We start from the raw sequence: 24,000 nt of genomic DNA, 5'->3' as shown, positions 1-24,000 counted from the left end.
CTCACGTTCACGCAAAACGAAGGCGACTTGACAGACAACTCCAGAACGCTTACCGGAACAAAAAGTCACTTAAGGTTGCCATTGCTGTCGAAAAATAGCCTGGTGCTTAAGTTCTCTAATGCCTCATTGACAGCCCCAGTGATGGAGATTGACTTCAAACCATCTGGAAAAAGAAAGAAAACAAGACCAAGACCATATGCTCATGCAAAGTCTGGCTTTGTCATATGACAATGCATGTAAACTTTGTACAGAAACTAAAAGGCAAGCAGGATGCCCAAAATGGTTTGAGGTAAAATACCCAAGGCTCACATCCTCGAGTGCGGAGCTGGTTGTGCGCGACCTTTTAAATCCAAGGCCTCCAACTTGATATGTAAACAAATTTCTGGAATGGGGAAGGCAAAATGAAGAAGTTGCTTTACAAGTTTATAAGGGACTGGTGCAAAAAAAGCACTGTGTATCGTACAGAAATGGCATCTATGTAAGTCCAGAAGATTGTTTTTTAGCAGCTACCCCAGATAGTATTGTATATGACTGTAAAGCTTCACAACCATGGGGCTTAGTAGAGGTGACATGCCCCTATTCTGCCAGAGACAAGACACCATTGGAAGCTGCCAGGACATTAAAAACTTTATGCTAAAAGAAGTGGATGGCAAATTGTCACTGGATAAGGCACATGATTACCATTACCAGATACAGGGGCAAATGGCATTAACTGGAACCAAATGGTGCAACTTTGTGGTTTATACTAAATGTGGCATTGTGGTAGAGAGAGTGGAGTGGGATGGGGAATTCTGGAACTCTCTTGTCAGGCAGCTCTCTGCTTTTTACTACAAATATTTCCTACCAGAGTATGTCACCGTTCAGGAAAACAAATAGATGTACTATATGTAGCTTTACAATATTGCAGCATTTGTACAATCATAGTGTACCAGTGTTGTTAGGACATCAAATTTGTTTTGTGCTTTCCTTAAAATGATCACAATATGTTTTGAATTACGAATAAATGTGAATCACTTGTAGAAATGAGGGGCAACAAACAAAATGCAAAGGCCACCCACACAAATGGAAAAAGATATTTGTTGTCCATGGGTTACTCTTAGTTTTGAAAAATGCAGGTTCTCTGGTAAAGTAGGCAAGCAATGGATTTTGTATTTGCCCATAGTACTTGAATTTTAGGAAATGTCAGGGAAGACAAGTGTACCTGATATACTGAAACCAGAACCTGTGTCACAATGAGTGTTTTACTGAGACTCCTACACTCCTAATTGTGGAAGAGTAAACAGTACATGCAACAGAGTGGTTCTTATTAACCTGTTAGACAGGTAAGCTGCCCTAGTCAAGCCAGCATAGAAGAGAACCAAGAAAAGACAGTGTATTGGATCTAAAGATGGTTAAGTTCGTTTCTCAAGTTAATAAAAACCACTCTTAAATTAGGCTAAGGTTGTTACAGCATGATATTTTAATTTTTTCTTTACAGCCTGTTTTTTGGCTATACAGCATAATTTATTTTCTTTAAATAATGAACTACATGTGTAGAAGAAAGACAAATTATGGCATGTCAACCAAACAGTGGTGGTTGCAAATTCACAAGTGAAGCTATGATCACTGTAATATCATTGGCATTCTTAACTAGGTCTAGAGGCCAAGTGGTGTTAAGGATTTGGAACTTCTTCATTCTGCCAATAGCTATCTTAACCTGTAGAAGCAGGAAAATATATTTGTTAAGGCATCAGAACAGGATGTTCTGCCAACAATTGAAAAAATAATTAACACAATATCAATTAAAAGATGCTAAAAATATGGTGCATTTCGCTAAGCAATTGCCCTGGCAGCAAGTATTAATCAACAAACTGTTTGATCAGTTGATTTATACTTGTGATGTATTTTAGCACGTAATTAAAATTGCAACATACACGTATCCCGATATTAGTAATTTTCCTTGAAGTGATCACTTCTGTCCTTTGCAGCTGGTTCTTTCCTTTAGTGAGGTAAGGGATGATGAGACTTGCCCCTCTACGGAGAATCTCCTCCTTAATAAGAAAACCCCTGTCAGCCACAACCTGAAACAAATGTTCCAGAGAGTTGAATATCTAATGCATTATACCCCGCATGTTTGACAGTGACAACCAGTCATGAAACACATTTTGTTATAGTAACTTTAGCACATTTCTAAGGGTTTAAACATGGTCTGTATACTCATTTCCCCAGCCATACACCATGTTCTTGGAAAAAATAAATAGCAAGGCTAAAAGAAATCAAATGAAATTGTTTATCTACCACACTCCTTCCTTTGGAATTTATTTTATTTCTGAGCCTTGCTGTTACAGAAGAGCATGCTATCAAACTTAAGGCAAACCAAGTGGCACTGATTGCTGTCAAGAAAATAGGATGCCTAATATTTTATAGCTGTTGTACAAAAACCTCTTACCTAGTCACCATGTTCCAGCAGATTAAGAAAGCCGCTGTTGATAGTCAGTTCTTTATCAGACACCCTTCCTCCCCAGCAGTGTGATAGGAAGGAGACAGCACCTGTTGGTGTTATCCCCACCAGAAACTTGATGGTGTTGTGGTGCTTGTAGGAGGAATATGTTATGTTGCATGCCAGAAGGTTGGAAGGGCGCTGAATAAACACTTCAGAGCAGTAAATGATCACACGGGTATTGCGGTAGCTTTTGCCATGCTTGAATGCTTTTGGGACATTTCTTATTAAGGCTCCCTTTTCTGGCCAAACAACAAGAAATCGTAGGACATTAGCGAGAACTGGGACTCCCTGGGTAAAGATTTTTGAGGTTTGCTCTATCTGTATGCCAAATCTGAAAATGAATGAAGGAAGGAATAGTGCAAAGCAAATGGAATATGTGCTAAAGGTGAAAATGAATGAATGATAAAAATAGTAAATGGTGCAAATGCAAATTTCGAACATGCTAGGGTCAAGAGGGGGAAGGGGATTTAATGATTATAAAAAAATTTCATAGTACCAAGTAATTACCTAAATGCCAAGTCTGTATATTGTAGGCCAACACGAAGTTTCATGAAAATGAGCAGAATCTTGTCAGCTAGAGCCAGCTTCTTACAGAAGGTGGGGAATCTGTGTGCAGCCACCAAGGAGACAATCCACAGGAACAGAGCTCTGCTTCGCACTCCTTGAAAAAAAACTTTTAGGCCTGAGTTGGGTGAAAGTCATGCCGAATAAAATAAATCCAGCAAACTCACAATTATATAATAATAAGAATAACCTACCAGTAAAATATTTAGGTTGTGATTCAGTAAAGTTGACAACAGGCATCTTTGTTTTGTCTAGTTTTTGCTGTAGTCCATCTCTCTCTTCAGCAATCTTGACACACTCAAGATTAAAATGAAAAACAGCCTTTTCTTTTTCCTCCAGAGTCTTTTTCAATAAGGCGTTTTCTTTTTCTAATTCTTAGCATCGTACACAGCTGGGAAGATCCGATTGTTGTGTATTGCTGGGCTCCATCTTTACGTCTTCATTTTGCTGAATTTGCTGTGGTGATGTTTGTTCTTCAGGGGTTGCCAATGGGACGGCACAATTCGTCGAAGTTTCAACGCTCAATACAGTCGTTGAATTTCCTTCAAATCTCTTTGAAGTCCTCAGGTAACGGTTAAGAGCTTTTTGCTTTTTGCCTAAATCCATCGAGGCTGGATATCCCAACTTATAGTGAGGTTTGTAGTCTGGATGTAACGGGTCAGGGTGTGGGCTTCCTAACACAAAATGCGGACACAACTACATAAACAGGCCGCATTATCTGTGTATATCTTGGAAAAGACGTGATCAAAACATGAAAAGTCTATTAGCTTACAGGAAAAGTCTTAGCGGTCAAAAAATGAGCACTACAAACTCGATCATCCAATCTTGGAGTCCATCTCTTTTTGTTGTTGTCGAAGTCACTTCAACAGATCGCATCCAGCCACGGTTTTCATCTTTCTGGCTCCCTTTCAGATGGAATCTTAAAGAACCCTTTCTCTCCAGGATTATTTCTAGCCCTGCAATCAATTACGCAGCAAGATCGAATCATTACACAGCAAGATCGATCTTTTTTCAAAGAAAACAGGGATTTTACACGTACAATTATTGTTGCTACGCTACCATAAACACAGTAGAACCCTACGCGAGTCGCTTGCTTCTGCCCCAACACTGCTTTGCAGAAAGACGCAAACAACTACGTCATGAAAGAATGGCCTATTGCCAGTGTCGTAATGGCATGAAATCAGATATTTAGTTCTTTTTTTAAGGCCATTAATGGCATATATAACATTGAGCCTAAAGTAATAGATCTACTTGTAATAGTTGTTCCTTAGATTATCAGCCTTTGAAATGTAGAACTCCCCTTTTTAAACATAGCTATTTCAACAGAACTGTTAAGTTATGGAATTCTTTGCCTTTGTCATTAAGAACTTTACTTAGTGTTATTTCTTTCAAAGGATCATTAATTAAATGTTACAAAAAAGCTCTTATCGAAACGTTCGATCAGGACAATGTTGTTACTTGGAAGTCCTTGTGTCCTTAATGCTTTGCCACCAGGAATTTAATTGGTTTCTGCCAGTGTTGCTTCTAATTACTTACAAACTATTATACTTATGCATATTTTATATATTTTAGGAATTTGCATATTTTATATACATAGTTTATAACATATTAAATTAGTCTTGTATTACCAATTTTTTTTTCCCTTGGACTTTCACCTAGTTCAAGCTTGCTCTGTTGCAATTGTTCCTCAGAGCTGTTTGCTTTTCGCTTTTTGTTTTACTATCGAGCCTATTTATCCTTCTTATTTTTTTTTCTTTTAACCCAGTGGAAGTTAAATAAATAAATAAACTGATGATGTGGTATCAGCTAGAAAGGCTTTTCATAACATAGAGAAAAGGGTTGGGGGTCTAACTGGCGCCTCTGCCGTTTCTCAGCTTCCACAGAACATGAAACAGGTCTATAATGTGAAGAACATGAAAGCTAAATTGATGGGTAACATCAGAGAAGAACCTCTGCTCTGGTCCCTCAATTCCATGGAAATGGAAGATGACGGCAAACGCTTCTACCAGCAGTTTATCAAAACAGCTAGTACTGCCACACATCTGCTCTTCAACCGCACGCAACTGAATGACAAAAAATTTCTGCAAAGATTTCAGGAAGAGTTTGGTTTTTTCTGTCAACGTAACCTTTAATCTGGGACCGTTTTGGGTGGTACTGACAACATACCAGAACCTGATCCTTTCCTCACTTTCCCAGTCATTAAAAGGTTGTAGATCGGTGGGCGAAATAAACCTGGAGAAGGTGTTGGACTTCACTTTTCAGCAAGCATACCAATTTACATGTGCCGATCATCTTTTCAACAACTACGAGAGAAAGCAAGGCAGATAGGTTTTCCAAGGCTCACGTTGAAGGTTCCCTTTAAGAACTCCAAAATGCCTCCCTGACCTCAACACATGAATCCGGAGCCACAAACTTTGGAAATCTACTACAAAGGAGGTGACAATCTGCAGATACTGGGTTTAAGGAGCCATGAACCAGTTCTGCTCATATGTCTCGCATTACATCATCCCAGTAGTTTGTTACAGGGTGATCTCAGGAAATGCAGAGCTTGCAGGCTTTCTGCAGTTCAGTAAAGTCCCCTACACACAGAACATGTCAGAGTCTGGTAACGTCATGTAGAAGAGCTGCACAGGGTTCAAAGGGAAAGATGTCGACTTCTTTATCCTGGATTTGAAAGAAATGGTGATGAGAGAAGATGATGACGTGGCAAGAGCCCTTGCTGGTCTGGAATTGCCTTCTGAAGTGTTAGAAGAGTTTCCTCCCTTCATTTCCAAGAGTGCAGACCACCAAATCAACCCTGATCTGTCTCAACAGGAAAGGAAAACGAAAAAGGGAAAGACGCTAACCACAGCCTTTCCCAATGTGTAAAGTACAGTATATGAATTCCAACCACTTGGAATGTACAATGCTTGAGCATCAATGAAGGGAAACAACGTAGAAGGCAAAGACATGCTCAAGCTTGATCGTCTGGCAGGACTTGGGTTTTCTGAGTTTGCGATAAATGGTATCAAAACAAAAGCACACAAATTGGTTCCTGGTGGTCCTGTCACCAGAGCCTTTTCTGGAGACGAAAGTTACTTTGTGAAGAGTTTTTCCTTCAATGAGCCCCATCTTGTGCAGCCCCACAAACATTTAGGATAGCAATGTGATGATTGTTGTCTGCAATACAAAGCAAATAACGTGTATCCACACACTGTGGCTGCAGTGCAGGACAACAACAAAGTGAAAGAGCACATGAATAGCCTTCTTAAGGCAAGTCCCAAAGGACGATTGGAGGTGTTGTGTATGGGCAAACCACAGACTGGAAGGAAGAAAAGCCACAAGCAAAAGAGAAAATGGAGACGATCACCCACCCAGTCTTCAGAAGAGCCAACTCGCGCTTCAGTCTATCCATGGCATGATTCCTATCACCCTTTTCTCATCACAAGTAAACAAAAGCACTGCGTGCAAAAGTTCGCAGGCTGCCGCAAAGAATTCAACCAAAGACCACCACAAATGGACATCATAGTCATACATTGAGAAAAAGATTGGCAAGCAGGAACCAACAAAGTTACTCCAGTTTACAATCATGGGGCTATCATCTAGATTTATTATGTATTAGAGCATGCCATGGAGTTTTTGAACAACCCCGAAACCCCAAACTTGGTGATGAACTTTGCTCTGAACAAGGATGATGAAGCCCTTATTTTGGATAAATTAGAGCGTGACATGCTTCCTGTCAGAGAAAACGTGATTTAAATTGATTTAACTTGTGTTGTTGCAATTGAATAGGCCCTATTTTCGGTGGACCTGAAGTTGATATGATCTGTTTTCACCTCAGCCAGTTCTTTTTCCTTCAGGTAGTTGTTCTATTTTCAGCCAGTCATGTTAGTTCTCAGCACCTAACCTTGGTGTCATTCCATATCAGAAGGCATGCTGTCAAAGGGCTTCTTTTATTCAGTTTTGTTCCATGCCCCTAAGTACGTGTCAGCTAGTTAGTTGTCCATAGGGGCTATAGAGACCGAGTTAATTAGCTTCATTTAAAGACACTTTCGCAACAGTTCCACTTTGCAAAAAAAATTCTTACAACATGTTGGTTCCTGCTCTTTAGATCTAAAATAACATGTTAAATATATTTATTTGGTTTGCTGAATACACCACTTCATAGGCTTTAGGGTTCAAATAAAATATCTTCTTTCATTTGGAGTTCAAATTTTATTCTCCTTTGTTTTGGGGTATGGTAATGTATGATAATGAGTTTCAAACAAAGGAAAAGAAAATATGAACCAAGGCTAAAACTTAAGCACAACACAAACAACAAATTTGAATTTCTTCATGGTGGGGTTTGATTTTTTTCACTTTTTACAATGATTGAAAAGTACTCCTTTTACACTCGGAATAATGTACTGCATTTCTTCACCCAACATCCAATACGGAGCTGCCTACTTGATGTCCGACAGCATAACATCGGCAAATCGATCGGTCGCCCGACTGAGAAGCAGAGTTTGCTTGTTGACCTTAGTGACAATGAGATTGAAATTGAGTAAGTACCACTAAGAGACTTACCCGAACACCAAGTTTCCTTAGTAATTTCCAAAAAAATTTCAATGAATGGTTACAATTCTGCTACTTGCTAAAAATGGTGCAAATTTGAGGGCCCACCACCCTTGAGGACCAAAACTTTAATAAGTGCCCAGGGGGCTTACCATATATGAATATATACGGTACTTATATTGCCAGAAAGCAATGTTTGAGAACACGCTTTCCTTCTGGGGTGGAGTTCCTGTAAATAGATCAACATGTCTCTGTATAGAAAAGATTTGCAGTTCACATAGCACATTACTTATGATACTTTCACTTTAAAAGTATGGTTTGAAAATAACTTACATCGTTCAATAATCAAACTTCTCTATTGTGCTATCGGTTTCTGTAAAGAGACTAATGAACAACGTGCAACAAGGATTCAAATGATTAAATAGTAAATGAATTAAAACTCACCGTCATCCATTTTGCACGCCCAAACCCAATGCAGATCTGTGCATGCATGTGGATTTACTGCTGGACACAAATACGGGAGGCCAAACCATTCAAAAGTGGACCGTAATTTCCTGCCATTTATCTGCATGGCCGATTACCCGCACCGGCCGATTATTGCATACAGTGAAAAAAAAAGTCAACAGATTACCCGCTCTGGTGGATAACCTGCACCTTAAAAGGAAAGGAAATTTGGACAAAAAGGCTCTAGAATTTACAACATTTCACACTTGACAGAATGCAAATTCGTGGCACATTTTGTGCGAACGATCATTCGAGCGATCATTCAATCGGCGCCATGTTGATTTGTTGATTTCTCCAAAATAAATCAATATCTCCGGTTTTCCTGGGCCTAACAAGTCCCTTAAGCTCAAGCTCGTGTTAACTGGAATTCATTACAGATGCTCCAGATATCCTTGGATTATTTTTGTCACCATCAAGGTTTTGTTTACACACGTGCCGATAAAAATTTGTTCATCGTGCAACTAATTATGCACGAAATGAACTCGAGTCAGCATGTTTTCGTGTCACTTTGTGGCAGTCTTAATACAATAAAATTCATTTGAGAAGTGGAAATGCAGGTACATGAGAACTTTTTTCAACTCAACAGCTCGTAGATTTCAAAATTGTTACATAACCTGCACCTCCCTATTACCCGCAGTGGCGCGTGAAGGCAAAAATCGACATATTACCTGTGGGTAAACGGCCTGAAATTACAGTATATGAAATCACGATTGATGATTGAGATTTTCGATTGCTGATAGAGAACAACGATCGCATATATGGTTCAAAATCATGATTGGTGATCAAGAATGAAGATTGCTATGGTTGAGATTAATGATTGGTGATTGACAATGATGATCGCTATGGTCCAAAACAAGATTGATGATTGAAAAAACAGATTGAGGATTGAGAATACTTCTCGCTATGGTCCAGAATGTGGCGATCGAGAATATCAACCAATGGGGTTGAGAATATCAATTGGTCATATTGGTGAGGGATAAAAAACTAAACCTTACATGATGTACTATATGAATTTTCGAGCCACAAGGAACTTGAAAGATGGCATCAAACTCGTCTTGTGATGATGGAAAGGGAAAGGAAATACTAGAACTACAACAAAAAGCATCAGAACTTTCCACACTCCTTGGCAGCGACACGGAAAAGCAATCAAAAGCATCTACATCAAATCAAAGCTCTTCTGTCAGTTTTTCTTACATGCCAAGTTTCAGAAAGCAGCTTCATCCAAGTTCCAACACTTTCCATGGTAAAGGAAAAGGAAAGTCTGTTGTCAAAGGATCATTTATGAGAGATGTGATATTACTACCTGGTCCTAATTTAAATAGGGTTCCCAGGCAAACGAAGTGTGGGTGGGTGATGGAAAACAGTTTCATGATTTCCGGTTTCCAATTGCAGAAAGAGCAGTCCGTGTATAGAGTTGAAGCATCTCTAGAAGGAGCATTTGATGAAAAAATGGACTTCGAGATCCTTATGCTGATTCATTCAACTCTTGTAAAACCTTCTCTTGCACCAGAGCAAGATCTGAATGGAGTGATGCTTAACAGGGTGTTTACAGAAAAACCAATTTACCTAAGACCTTTCAAAGAAATCTGCGACAGTAGCATTTGTAGCGTTGAGAGATTTAATCAGAGATATTGGGTAAGATACTATAAATTCTAATTTATTTCTCTCTCTTCTTTCTTGTATGCCTTAAAATATTGGGGTTTTGCCCAGCACACCCTAAGTGAGACTGTTAACCATGCACCAGCAAAAATTTGAAGACATAAAGAAATTTAATGAACTTAAACTCGTAATAAACATGTAGTTGGCAGTGGTCTCTAGAATGAAGGTTACAGAGGGAAACATGGATAACACAGGATGAAATATGAAACAAGTGAAGATAGGAGACATTACCTGACGATTTGGGAATACTGCATAAAGAAATAACGTTGCTCGACTTTGAACTAGTGAAGTCCTTGCTTTTTTTTATAACGTGCACGAATGTGGACCTATTTATACTATTTATGCGCTCGGACTGGGGCAAGGTGGGAGATTTTTTTCTACAGAGACCAAGCAGATCCGAAATTTCCACCCCAAGTCCCCCCCATGGATTGGGAAAATTAACAGTATATTTTTTATGAAAGAATAATGGCCCAGGGGAAAGGCATGAAAACATTGAGTTCTAACTTCATCTAGTGTAGAACCTGCCATATCCTCTAAATCTTTATGATCTAGGTTATGGGTGGCCGCCATTTTGATTGCTGAGAGTTAACCAGGCTTTACTGCTTCATGTAAGTTATAGTTTCTTTATCCCTCACGAATATGACCAATCAATATTCTTAACCCATTGGTCGATATTCTCGATCGCCACATTCTGGACCATAGCGATTGGTATTCTCTATCCCCAATCTGTTTTTCCAATCATCAATCGTGTTTCAGACGATAGCGATTGTCAGTCTTAATCACCAATCATTAATCCCAACCACAGCGATCTTCCTTCTCGATCACCAATCATGATTCTCAACCACAGCGATCGTTGTTCTCGATCATGAATCGATAATCTCAATCATCAATCGTGATTTCATACCACTTTTGAGTGGTTTGGCTTCCCATACAAAAACTGTGGAAAATCAACACTGGGCCTCCGGAACATGGGTTGTCACGGGCTGTCACGGACTATGGGCTGCAGGCCTGCTTTCAGCAAAACCCCTAGCGGTTTAGCAAAATAAAGGTAGTTTTTTTTCTTTGAAAACCTTGTACCCATCATAAAGCACAAATGATGATGTTCTGACCTAGATGTGACAATATTTTCAATAATGCTTGAATTTTCTCTTATTTATGTTTGTTGGCCATATTTCCATACATATTATACTCCAGGCATGCAAGGTCTCTATATTTTGTTGGGCCATTTTTCAATTGAAAATAAAGTGACCTTAACCTGGCCTTAACTATTATTCTCAGTATAAAACCATGTTGCCCAATATTCTGTTAAAGAAATATGCAGTCTCTTGCTCCCTCCATAACTGCTATCGTGAATTTTCGCTTAAGAACAGGTCTTCAACTAACTGAATGGAAGAGAGCGAATTTCTCACCCATTCACAAAGAGGGCAAAAAAGATCTGGTTGAAAATTATAGCCTCGTATCTCCGCTTCCCATTATTTCTAAAGTTCGAGAGAGGTGTTTGGTCACCTGTCTGGTCCCACATGTTCAGGAGGTCCTGTACTCCTATCAGCACGGGTTTCAAAAAGGGAAGGCATGTGTTTCACAACTTTTGGAAGTATTTCATGAGATTGGTTGTGCCTTTGATTGTGGAATTGAGTCTGGACTTCGCTAAGGTGTTTAACTCTGTATGTCCTGCAAAGCTGGTGTAAAAACTGAAACCCTTTTGTGTTAGGGATCCATTACCCAAGTGGTTCCATTCTTACCTCACTGGAAAGAAACAGAGAGTAGTAGTTAACGGAACTTACTCGGCGTGGACTTTGCTAAGGCATTTGACTCTGTATGTCCTGCAAAGCTGGTGTCAAAACTGAAAACCTTTGGTGTTGGGGATCTGTTACTCAAGTGGTTCCAGTCTTACCTCACAGGAAAGAAACAGAGAGTAGTAGTTACTGGAACTTACTCAGCTTGGACAGATGTAGGATCTGGTGTTCCTCAAGGGTCATTACTTGGCTTAATATTGTTTTTATTATTTTGGTAATGGGTAGTTGAAAATGCATCGCTTGCTATGTTTGCAGATTATTCCAAGTGTTATAAGGTTATTAATCAGGAGTCTGATTTCGTGAATTTGCAATGTGATTTAGATGGGCTTTGTACTTGGTAAGTTAGTAATGAGTTACTCTTTCAACCTACTAAATGTGTTAATCTGCGTATTTCTAGAAAACGCACCAGTCCGCCATGCACTTATTTGCTAAATGGCATAAGTTTAAAGGTAGTTAAAGCAGAAAAAGATCTAGGTATTTTAGTTTTTAGCAACATGACTTGGAAGGACCACATTGTTATGGTGGTAGCTAAAGCAAATAAGATGCTTGTTTTTCTGAGGAGAAACTGCGCAGGCTTAGTTCATAAGGAGGCACTTTTGCGGCTTTATTATTCTATAGTGCGCTTACATGAATGTTTTTGCTCACAGGTGTGGGCTCCCCGGTCAGCCATAAGTAATCTTTTTCCTGTCGAGGGTATTCAAAAAAAGGGCCTCACGTTTCATCATTGGGAAAGGCAGAAATCTATTACAAGAATGCCTTATCAAGCTCAGGCTAATGCCGCTTAATTATTGACTGGAATATTTGGATCTGGTTTTCTTTTATAAAATTAATGCCTAAATAATCTGGTTGATTTTACCTTTGAATTTGATCACTATTTCTAGTTTGTTCAGGGACACACGTCATGCAAATACTGCTCATTGCCTTAAGACAAATTATGCTCATACTTCCCTTTGCAGAGATTATTTTAATAGACTTACGATAATAATTATGGAATAGTATTTGCAAAGATATCAAAATAGTTAATACACTTCTTTCTTTCAAATGCCAACTCAAATCTTTTTACTTTAATCGATTATACAATGTTTTTCAATGGCAACAACATACATTCCTTTGAGATTATTTGTTCCAAATGTCGCTGTTTGAATATTCTAAAAGCTTGCTCTTGTTAGTATTAATGTAGTGCGCTATTTGTTACCTTTTTCCTTCTTTCTTTCTACCTATTAGAACGATATTTATAGTACATTATTAATATATTTAATTGTAGTTTGGGGTAAGGGGTTGGTTTTCTACATTTTATGGGGTTGGTTTAGGTGGGTGAACCCAGTAGGGGACTACACATCCTCCTGTTCTCTTGCCTGTACACCGTACGAATCTATAAATAAATAAATAGATCGTTAAAAGATGATCTATGTCTGACCTTTGATTACACTGAATAGCTCTCGCAAATACCCATCACTTAGCATACATAGGCTTACGTGCCACAGTCAGCACTGTCCAGGTGACTTTTGATCCCCCAGAGATCTTAGATACTTTAGAACTCACTAAATAGAACCATCCAACAAAGAGGGAATCCACAGCAAGAAGAGCTGAATGACAAAAACTATTGTTCCTGTTCAAATGAAATATTCCACACAAGACATGGGATGATGCAAATAGGGCCCACCATTTGGGATGTGAGAGTATTAAGACTGGACCAAGTTTTCATTTCTCCTATTCAAGTGTAAATGTTTGTGTCCTTATCTATGGTGTGTATTTAGGTACAAAAGTAAATATCGACATTCGTTGTTCAAAGCTTCATTATTGGTTCAATGTAGGACCCACATTGACATTCAACATTCATACAGAAACGTTTAACATTCAAGTGAACATTCAATATTCAAGACAACTCGTCATTCACGTTCACACCTTCTGGTTAGCTCAATGGATAAAGCACTGGACTGCTGTGCGGGAGGTCGAAGGTTCAACCCCCAGCCGGACCAACACTCAAGGTCTTAAAATAATCTAGAAGAATATGCTACTTTTCTATAACATCAAGAAATGGTTAGATATTCTACTCTTCTCAGATAGGGAGGAATAAATGGAGGTCCTGTCTCCTACGGGGTTTACGGGTAGGAGACGTTCATTTCCCACGCACGAGATTACTGTGTGATGGATGTCCTCCCCTGGGGTGGGATGAGTGGGATTTACTGGGTGAACTACTCGCATGGTTCGCATATGTTCCCAGACCTGAGGTGAATAATTCTTTTGCAATAATAGGGAGCTTAAGCAACCACGACGATGAACAGAGGACAACGATGAACAGAGGACGACGATGAACAGAGGACGACGACTGCAAGTAGCGTGAACGTCACTGTGCAAGTGCGAACCAAGAATTCTGTTGTCATCTTGTTGTCAACGACTTAAGAAGGACCTTTTTCAGGTCATCGTGAACTTCCGAACTTCAAAGCAGTTTTTCTCATCAAAAGGTCTGACTATGGCCGCTTGGAGTTTGTATTTGCTTCTTCGGTTGATTTAAACCTCCCTGTTCAGTTTTCTAAACAGATCAAATTCTAAAACCCACTAACTCATTTTCCTTCAGCCACACAACAGATGTTAAGACAAGTCAAGCGGTGAAGGCGACCAAGTAAGGTTTTAAGTTATTTGAGTATATTTTATGAAAGAGAGCTGTTTATCATTAATGAAAAGTTTTAAAATGGCAGTGCAATTCACCTCTGTGTTTGGTGAAAAGATGTGTGTATGGAACTGCTGGATTATTGCTACCAAAAAGTTTTGCATGTTGTTGTGCTTCACTCGAGTTAACGAGATGCTTTTAACAGTAAAGAATTCTTGAGATTGGTGTGTTAACCCTGTCAGGTTTTGCAAATCTAGTTTTGAAATGTTTGGTATAGATTTACAGCCATAAAAATTATTCCAACAAAATCACACCGGAAAAAATAGCATTCTTGTGTGAGGCGTGACAACTGCTATCTATGCCCATCGCTGGCTAGCATTGATTAAATTGATAGACTTACGTCGTTTGCTTGCCTGATTTTCAACATGCTAAAGCCTGATTTTCCCTGATTTTCAACATGCTAAAGCATGTTGGAAATCAGGGAAAACTTGTGCAAAATATAAGGGCTGATAGTTTCTAAAGAAACTGCTTGGGGCTGCGTCAGTGGGGGTAACGAAATAATTTGAATATATCAACAAAGTTGAAATGGTAAATTGCCACCGTTACGATTTTTTGGTCAGAAGTTCTTTTCAGACTAATGACCAACTAGGCACTTTTAAATGCACTTGTGCAAGATGCAAAACGTGTACTTTCATTCACAACACTGAGAAAATATCGGGATCCAAACGATCCATTAAGATCATCGATCACTTCACGTGCACCTCCGCCAATGTAATCTACTGCATAACTTGCACTTATTGCAAAAAGATTTACATCGGCGAAATGGGCAGAAGACTAGGTGACCGATTCCGAGAACACCTTTGCGACGTGGAGAGGAATGACAAGGACACATCGAAACCAGTCGCTAGACATTTTAATTTACCTAACCATTCTAAGCAACAAATGGCAATCTGCGGTCTTTCCTTACACTTAGGTAGCACGGAAAGCCGGAAAACTCTTGAACAAAAGCTCATCTTTCAAATCAGCAGTCTAAATCCCACAGGTATCAACATACACTTTTCATTCCATTAACTTATTCGTGTTTTTCTCGTTGCCATGTTCCCACCAATCATGTAGCTCCTTTTTTCTGCCTTTAAAAGCACACACAACCCACAATTCCCCAATTCCCTCCGACGAAGGGCTAACGCGCGAAACGTCAGTTTTTATAATTGTAACAGTGGCCCAATTTACCATTTTAACTTTGTTGATATATTCAAATTATCTAGTGCAAAATAGGTTTGTTTATATCAGCAACACTTAGAACTAAATTAAAATCTCAAATAACTTCCGTAAAATTTAATATTTTTAACTTTTGCCATGCATAAATTATTGTAAATAAAGCTAAAGCTTAATAATCCTTTGGACTGTTGATGTTCAAGAATTTAATAACCTACTCTTGAACTTTGGATATATAGGTGGACATTTGATCCATGACTGAGAAGAAGGTTTCGGATGTTTCTGAAGGATGTCATTTCTTAAACTGACGAAGCGTGAATAAACAAGATTTCAGACTTCGTTGTCCTTGAGCAACTTCACTGCTTAAGTTTCATTTTCCTGCTAAAAACGATGTCCTTGTTCCAGACCCTCCGCGATTACTTGACGTCATCGTCATTGCTTAAGCTCCATAATATCAGAGCTCAACAACAGAGAAATTTCTAAAATCACATTTTAGTAACATTTATTAACATTTTATTTTTTAACATTTTATATTAACCACGTAGAGCAGTTTATATAGCATCAGATGAGGAATCACTCAAACAATCAGATTGCTAGAAACACTTTGCTCAGCTCTGAAATTATACTAAAAGAGCTTACAAACGCCCCAAATGACCAAAATGGCAATCAAGTTCTACAAGAGGCAGCGGTGGTGAATGGATGACGTTATTGACAAATCCTAATTCCTCCATTGAATCACCTCTCCAACAGCCTCCATGTACCAGTTCACTTTATCAAGAATACCAGTGTTTGTTTGGTTTCCATCCAAGCTATAATCCTTACAGTTGTAATAGACAAAACAAGCAAAAGGGATTTATTAACCCAAAAGGTGCGCAAACATGGACACGACAGTTCATTTGCTTGGTGAAACATGACCAAACTAGTCCATCACAATTGTGGGAATACTCTCGCCTGCAAGCAGGTGGCCTTGGAAAGAAAAAGATCTCATTAGATTTTGGGGCCACAGCTCTCTTCTTGCGACTGACAAATCTAAAACTAGGATGCTATCTGAAGGGATAATTCTTTAGCCTGTTTCAGCCTCTAGGTCTGTGGGGTAAAAAAAAGCGAGGGAGCACAAGTGAAGGATGGAGAGCATGGAACAAGTTTATTCTTGCATTCATTTAAACTGTGTAATTTTTGCTACCACGAGAGCATGATCAAACCAAAGGGAAGGCTTTATCAATAACACAAAACTCATAGCTGCCAACAAACCATTGAAGGAAACGGATAGCTTTGATTCTTGGATCAATTTACAGGTGTTTCAGACAGAAAACAATTTGTTTCACAAATGGACATCACATGGGCTGAGCAGAGGGTGGCCGAACCACCAATGATTGCCAATGCTGATTTCAAGGATTACCTTTTGCATGTGGTTGGTAACTTGTGAATGCCTTCCAATTGGGAAGAAGCTCTCCAATTGTGTTTTTAATAATCTAATACGCATTTCTCAGTAGGCTTTTATCCTTTGTGTCAGCATTAGGTTGTCGGAATGATTTAGATATATCAACAAAGTTGAAATGGTAAATTGGCCACCATAACGATTACAGGTTACTGGGCCTTCCCAGTTAGTAAAGGGGACAAACAGATAGTGGACTGGGACGGTAAAAAGGGAGGCAATTAAACACAAACCATGTAACATTTATTAACAACTTTAACAGATAGCCAACTGGAATACTATTGTTTCAAAGAAGAAAAATGGAAATTTGCTTTATCAATTGAACAGAAACATTCGTGTTGTTTTGTGTCAGTAACCTCATATTTGCTAATTTAAACTATGATGTAATTGGCACGACAGATGCCCTTGTACACTTGTTAGATGATTGATATCATGTAAAGTCAAAAAGGAAAGCGCAAAAGACAAGTTAATATCAGTTTGCTACCTAAAGTCACATGCCAGGCTCACAAGTTCTTCAAATTCTTCAAAGGATTCCATGGCCTATGCAAGAAACAAGTCAAGCACACAAGTCGAGGTATAAGGGAAACGACACAAACCACTCTCCTGATTAAAACACTTTATTTCGATTTTTCTCTCCAAACCTAAAGGTGGTACCTCGTCAGCTCCAGTGCAGAATTCCAGGATCTTCGACAGGGGAATCGTCTCCTGATCAATCATTTCCTCCCACCATAAGAAGAGGGTTAATTCTTCTCCTTCACGATCGTTGGTTCCAACAGGGGACAAGGAATAGTTGAACAGGCGTCTGAAGTCAGTTGGCATAATAGGCGCCTCTTCCCCAAAACAGAACACCTTTTCAGAGAGAAGGCTATAAGATTTTATGTATATAAGAACGATCCTTCACAGTAAAGCACTATTTGAGCAATAGTGGAAATCAGACCTGAAAAAAAATTTCAGGCCTGTACGGGATTCGAACCACTGACCTCTGCGATACTAGTGCAGCGCTCTACCAATTGAGCTAACAAGCCAACTGGGAGCAGGCCATCAAATTAATTCGATATAAACCCGTAGATGATAAATCGAACAACAACAAACATATGAAACATATGAGTGAACTGCGGTTATGAGACGTATATAAGAACGATCCTTCGCTGTAGGATCGTTCTTATATACGTTATATATGTTATATACGTTCTTACTGCGAAGGATCGTTCTTATATACGTCTCATAACCGCAGTTCACTCATATGTTTCATATGTTTGTTGTTGTTCGATTTATCATCTACGGGTTTATATCGAATTAATTTGATGGCCTGCTCCCAGTTGGCTTGTTAGCTCAATTGGTAGAGCGCTGCACTAGTATCACAGAGGTCAGTGGTTCGAATCCCGTACAGGCCTGAAATTTTTTTCAGGTCTGATTTCCACTATTGCTCAAATAGTGCTTTACTGCGAAGGATCGTTCTTATATACGTCTCATAACTGCAGTTCACTCGTATGTTTCATATGTTTGTTGTTGTTATAAGATTTTATCTTTTCAAAAAAGTCCATGTCCATAGATTTAATTCCATCAACAAACCGATCAAGGGATGCTTTGCTATGGTCTATTGCCAGATGCTCACAAAGCACTTGCACCAACAATGCCTTCTCCTGTACATTCCACTTAACTTTAGTGATAACAAGCTCTAACAGGAAATCAGTGACCTCTTGCACTCCATCCTCAAATTCATCTTGAGACAAGGACTGAATTTGTTAAAAAATTTCAATATAGCATTTACTTGCCGTTTGTATTCTCTTGTTGACACAGGTTATCCTAATTTTAACAAAAATAGTTGATTAAACAATACTACTTTTTGACCGCAATGCTATTTCTCGACAATGCAATGAGAGTCAATTACAGTGTGAACACTATCCATATGCCTTTCAAGCAGACCAATATGGATATAGCCGCACCATAATTTCCACAATACTTTTTCTGTATGAGAGCTTTGACTGACCCCCACTCCAATACTTTGTGACATTGTATAGCATTACCAACTAAGGTAACAAACATGTGGAAGCTAGGATTTCTCAGAAACCAGAGACAAAAAGCAGTGAGTTTTAGTGTGAATTTGTCATGAGTTTTTGTGCCGTTTAAAGAACGGCTCATCTCTCAAAGCATCCTAATTACTCTGGCCCAGGCCCTTGGGCCAGATAGAACAAAAGCTTGTAGCTAGGCAAGTTATTGCTGCAAACTGAATTTACTTCTGGTCAGAACCCCAAAATCAAACAGTAAGCTTATCTATTTTATTGGTTTGGATAGAAAATTCGTATATGGCAGACACATTGAAGGTTTATCAGCAAGTGAACTTGGCGTGTTTCAGTGGATATAATTTTTCTGGCCCAACAATTGAAAAAGGTTTTGTGGATAAAAGTGATCTAACAATGCTTCAGAACAGAAGACTGCAAGATATCGCTATCTGTATGTAGAGGGTGAAACAGAAACTATGCCCCATCAAAATATGCAAGCTACTACACACACATTGCTCACCCTACAACCGCAAGACTGCAAGATATCGCTATCCTTATGTATAGGGTTCTTAATCCCATCGGCTAGATATTTCAAGACACATTAATAAAGTTTATGTATGTATGTGACAAATCACACCTGTCAACCCTGCAACTACAAGACTGCAAGATATTGCTATCCTTATGTATAGTATCAAGTGTCACACTATTCGGCGGTGCTTTAGTTCACATTTTCGGCTTATTTTATTGCAACGATATGCCCTCCAGCCCCAAATTTCCATAAAGCCAGAAGTCTTTAAACATGAAGGAGGTTTTCGAGGGGTTTAAATCCTAACTAGATCAAAAGGTCGAAAGCCTTGCATCAGGTTCAGTCTCCCAAATGAGCAACGGAACTCAGAAAGAGCGGCTGAAGTAGGAAAGTTGAAATTCCCAGCCAACAAGGACCAGTTTTTTTTTAATTCTGAGCTGCAAATTAAGGGACTCTGGATTATACTGCCAATTTCCTGGCTGCGCAGGATGTGGAGAAAGCCAGCGAGAAGGTGGAAGAACTGAAGAAAAGTCTACACCATCTTCAAAAGATTATCAAACTTGCTAAGAACGAGGCCAGTTGGCTGGCTGTTAAAGAAGACCAAACCGAGGAGCTCAAGAGCGACTCAGAGGATGAGAAACGGATAAAAAGAAGCGTAAGAAAAAAATGCCTTCAAAGGAACCTAGAAAGCCAAGAATTCGTCTAATGCTCCTATTTCTTGCTCTGGTGATGATAGGAGACTTTTTAAAGATACGCTCATTGCCCTTTCTTTGACTCTCAGCATGGCAGGCAAGTGCTCTCACTCTGCCTGCCTTATAGTTTGTGTCTTTTGGTATGCGTGTGCTCTGGAGAAGAAAAATATTTTTTCCTGCAGACGAACATAGTGAGGGAGTAGGAAAATGCATTTTCCTTCAGACGTTAGTGAGAGCATCCATGCCTTCATGCTAACCCGTTTTGTGTTAGCACGTGGAGTCTCCTGAGACTCCAGTTGAGTATATTAAGGAGTGTCTTCCCTGATGTATTCATCAATTGTGACACTACTCGTTGGTGCTTTAATTCACATTTTCCGCTTATTTTATTTTATTGGTTAGTTTATTTGAACTTTTTTGGTGGTCGCTCTGCTTCTGGATTACTTGTTTCTTCCTTTTGAGGCCGTCAAATGCCTTCTGTGACATATATCTGCTTCAGATGCGGAAAAAGAGGCCACTGGAGCTCTAGTTGAGGAGGACTTCACGACAGATTCGGACCTACAAGCCAGCTGTTCAAAGGAGCAGTTAGCTCAGCATTTGGGCATCAACCCCGTAAAGGAGTTGAGTGATAACATGGCTGGAGTTTTTTAGGACGTCATTAAGGTAGACGATATATTTTCTCCAACTTCTAAATTTCAGGGGGTACATCGGAACCTGTTTTAGCTCCTTTACCCATAAAAGGTAGACTAAAAGCTCACGTCCAGTTTTGGAAAAGAATAAATGCTCCCTCTTTCATCACGGAATGCATTACAGAAGGCCACAAGATACCTTTCCACCTTACTCCAACAGCAGAGTTCAAGAATAATTCCTCTGCTCTGAAACACTCTGACTTTGTCCAATCAGTGATTCTACAGTTGTTTACCTCCGGGAGAGTTTGTAAAGTGTCCAAGTTTTACCTCAGTGTTATTAATCCCCTCTCTGTTTCTGTCCAGAGTTGCGGGAAAAACACTTAATTTTGGACTTGACATAAGTGAATTAATATATCTTTAAGCAGAATTTCAAGTTTGAAGATCGGAGAGTTGGGCTAGATTATTTTGAGACAGGTAGTTACTTTACTAAGTTTGACCTTACAGTGCCGTAGCGTGGGGAGGGGCCGGGGGGGCCCGGGCCCCCCCCCAATAATTTGGCAAACTCAAAAAAATATATATTGAACACAAGAGTAGAACAGTAAAAATGAAGGTTAGAATAATTATTTTGGGATTGAGTTAGCTTAATTAACACTCCGCGGTTAATTAGCCTTGTAAGTTTGTTTTCCAAGTACCGCAGTGCTATTTGAATACCCTTTTCCACCAAAGAGGTACCTTCAACTCTTACTAATTTTGAAACAAAAATATGGAAGTGGCGTTACATTTTTCGTCTCACCGCTATTGTGACAGTGAGACACGTTTGGTCAGCGGTCTCGCTGTTCCAAAGCATTCGATACTTGTCTTCATAGTTAATCGAGGGGACTGGTTATGAAAGCCGGCGAACTTCAAAGGGATAGCTTATTGTTTTGGTTTTTCGAGTTCAACCTAGCGTGACCGTGCATCACATAGACTCAAGATGGCGTCTCACATGTGAGCGTTTGTACTGATGACTGCACGTTTTACGTCTGTAATATTACTATTCCTTCTTAAATACTGCTTGTATGTATCTATAAATGAAGAAGGAATGCCCGGAGATAACTGCTCTGTTTTTGGTTGCGGCTCGTCCCGCAAAACGAAAGGAATCGGCATCTGGAAACTTCCTGCCCCTCGCAATGCTGAATACAAGAAATGGCGAGAACTTTGGCTAAACGAATTGACCAAAACACGCGTTGTAGACAAAGATTTCAAGCGCCAGATCGACAATGATGGTGTCTTTACGTGCGAAAACCATTTTAGGCCCGAGGATATTGAGATTTGTAAGTATTAAATGCAATCTTATAAGTTTAACTACACGCGATCCTAGACATAATCTGCGCGGTGCTTAGGTGCATAGCTTATCAATTAACTTGAGCTTTGATAAACTTCAAACGTTATATTCTGATTCTGTTTGTTTGTGATTGTTTCTACTCTAGTTCAATCTGAAAAGATGCAGAAAAAGAAACCGAAGTTTGGTGCCTTGCCAACAGTAAACATGCCGAAGCGTAGCTTCACAACACCAGTAAATGTGCGTCCACCTCGAAGCGCAGTCAACGAAATCCCAGAAGTGGCCCCTAAAAAATGCTACAGTGACTTTAAAGATCTAGTAAAACGAGTGAAATCTTTGAAAATTCTAAGTGAGTGGATCTTAGAGGCAGCAATCGATCGAATTGTATTGACAAAGAAGAGTTCTCTGCTTGTGTTACCAAAGATTCAGCTCACCATCGATGATAGTCTTGGTTTTTCTGTGTCTGTGTTTGGATGGTTTCTGCCAGATGATCATGCGATTCATCTTGAAACCTTGCGATCCGTTATGAACATCACAGTCTCTGAACTTATCCAGAGAATTGATGTTCTCTTGATTTGCCCTGGAGTGAGACCATTTGAACTGTCATCCGATATCGTACACCACATTATACCGAAGTCAGTGGATCCGTTATTCAGAGATGATTCTGAGATATTCCCACAGCTGGAATATTGGAGAACACGGGACTGTGAAGTTTTGGTGGAGCATGGTGAGCAGTGCTGTGTTTGCAACAAATACTCTCACAAGTCAGAGGTGGATCAGAAAGCAAAGCAAAGAAAGCTTGCAAAGCCTGCTCATTTGTTTGCTCCAGTCTCTCACACAACACCAGAGAGAATAAAGCTAACCCTAAAAACACAGAGGCTTAAGTGTGCAGAACTAGAACGAAAGCTTGAAGAAATGAAATCAGAGATAGAAAAGTCAAGTGTAGAAGTAGACAACCAGTTAAGCAATGACATTACAAGTATATTGGGGACATCCAATGAAAATATCACTCCATTCATGGATCTGTTCTGGCAGCAGCAAAAGAAATTGATGACAAAGAGTAAAACTGGTGTCCGATACCATCCTATGATCATTCGATACTGCTTGTCACTTGCTACCAAGTCCCCAGCATGCTATGAAGAGCTCAGGAAAAGTAACATCCTTGTACTGCCGAGCCAACGCACATTGAAGGACTATAGAAATTGTATACGACCCAAAGCTGGCATTCAAGAGGAAGTACTTGAGGAGTTGAATGTTCTTACAAACAGCTACTTCGATGTGCAACGATACATTGTGCTCCTTTTTGACGAAATGAAAATTTTGTCAAATCTGGTATTTGACAAAGTATCTGGGAAACTAACTGGTTTCCTTGACCTGGGAGATCCTGATATAAACTTTGGAACACTTGAAAAAGCTGACAAGATTGCAAGCCATGCTATGGTCTTTTATATCAGAGGTCTCTGTACTGAGTTGAAGTTCAGCTTAGCCTATTTTGCCACCGATGGGATTACATCTTATCAGCTTATGCCATTGTTTTGGCAAGCAGTATGTGTGCTTGAGTTAGCTTGTAATCTTTGGGTGATGGCAAGTACATCAGATGGAGCGTCACCCAACCGAGCATTGTACAGAATGCACAAAGCTCTTGATGGTAATGCTGGAACTGATGTGTGCTATCGCACTGTGAACCTCTATGCACCGGACAGGTTCATATATTTTTGTTCTGATGCTCCCCATCTCATTAAGACTACAAGAAATTGTGTCTACAGCTCTGGTCATGGTACATGTACTCGGTAAGTCGATATATTTGAAACTATTATTGTAGAGATATAATTTCACAGAATAAAATTTGCACTTTCAATGCATCCATGTTAGAAATTGTATGATTTATTCATATAATTGACAACAGAGTCAAACATTTCCCTTGCTTTTAGTAAGAGGTGAAATAATATAGTCAAGCTAGAATTATTGGTATTTTGACTAGATAACATTAGCTAACATGGTTACTATGGTTACAAACAATAAGATTTTTACGT

The 24,000-nt window shown here is 39.4% G+C and overlaps 2 protein-coding genes and 2 pseudogenes across 2 annotated transcripts in view; 3 read left to right on the top strand and 1 right to left on the bottom strand.

Annotated features, from left to right (window-relative positions):
* Positions 1-24,000, bottom strand: part of LOC148723406 (uncharacterized) — a 303,906-nt pseudogene that overhangs the window by 208,927 nt on the left and 70,979 nt on the right.
* On the top strand, positions 8,872-9,941 carry LOC148723417 (uncharacterized). Its single transcript, XM_088733277.1, has 2 exons — positions 8,872-9,718; positions 9,885-9,941. Exons 1-2 carry the CDS (start codon positions 9,122-9,124, stop codon positions 9,939-9,941), a joined length of 654 nt encoding a protein of 217 aa, XP_088589403.1. The 5' UTR covers positions 8,872-9,121.
* LOC148723416 (uncharacterized) lies at positions 19,557-20,668 on the top strand (annotated as a pseudogene).
* The window catches only part of LOC148723415 (uncharacterized), a 4,953-nt gene continuing 2,571 nt past the window's right edge, over positions 21,619-24,000 (top strand). The window contains exons 1-2 of the mRNA XM_088732905.1: positions 21,619-21,959; positions 22,116-23,757. Coding sequence (XP_088589031.1) covers positions 21,650-21,959; positions 22,116-23,757 — 1,952 coding nt within the window. The 5' untranslated portion in view covers positions 21,619-21,649. The remainder of the gene's footprint in view (positions 21,960-22,115; positions 23,758-24,000) is intronic.

This window comes from Stylophora pistillata, chromosome 9 (genome assembly GCF_964205215.1).
Source record: "Stylophora pistillata chromosome 9, jaStyPist1.2, whole genome shotgun sequence".
NCBI lineage: Eukaryota > Metazoa > Cnidaria > Anthozoa > Scleractinia > Pocilloporidae > Stylophora > Stylophora pistillata.
Note: the sequence above shows the minus strand (reverse complement) of the source record. Positions and strands in the feature narration are given on the sequence as shown.

Bases quoted from the DNA above. Each gene is read 5' to 3' on its own strand.
- LOC148723417 (XM_088733277.1), top strand. From the start codon at position 9,122: ATGGCATCAAACTCGTCTTGTGATGATGGAAAGGGAAAGGAAATACTA. The intron at 9,719-9,884 runs GTAAGATACTAT...ATAAACATGTAG, and splicing joins GATTTAATCAGAGATATTGG to TTGGCAGTGGTCTCTAGAAT.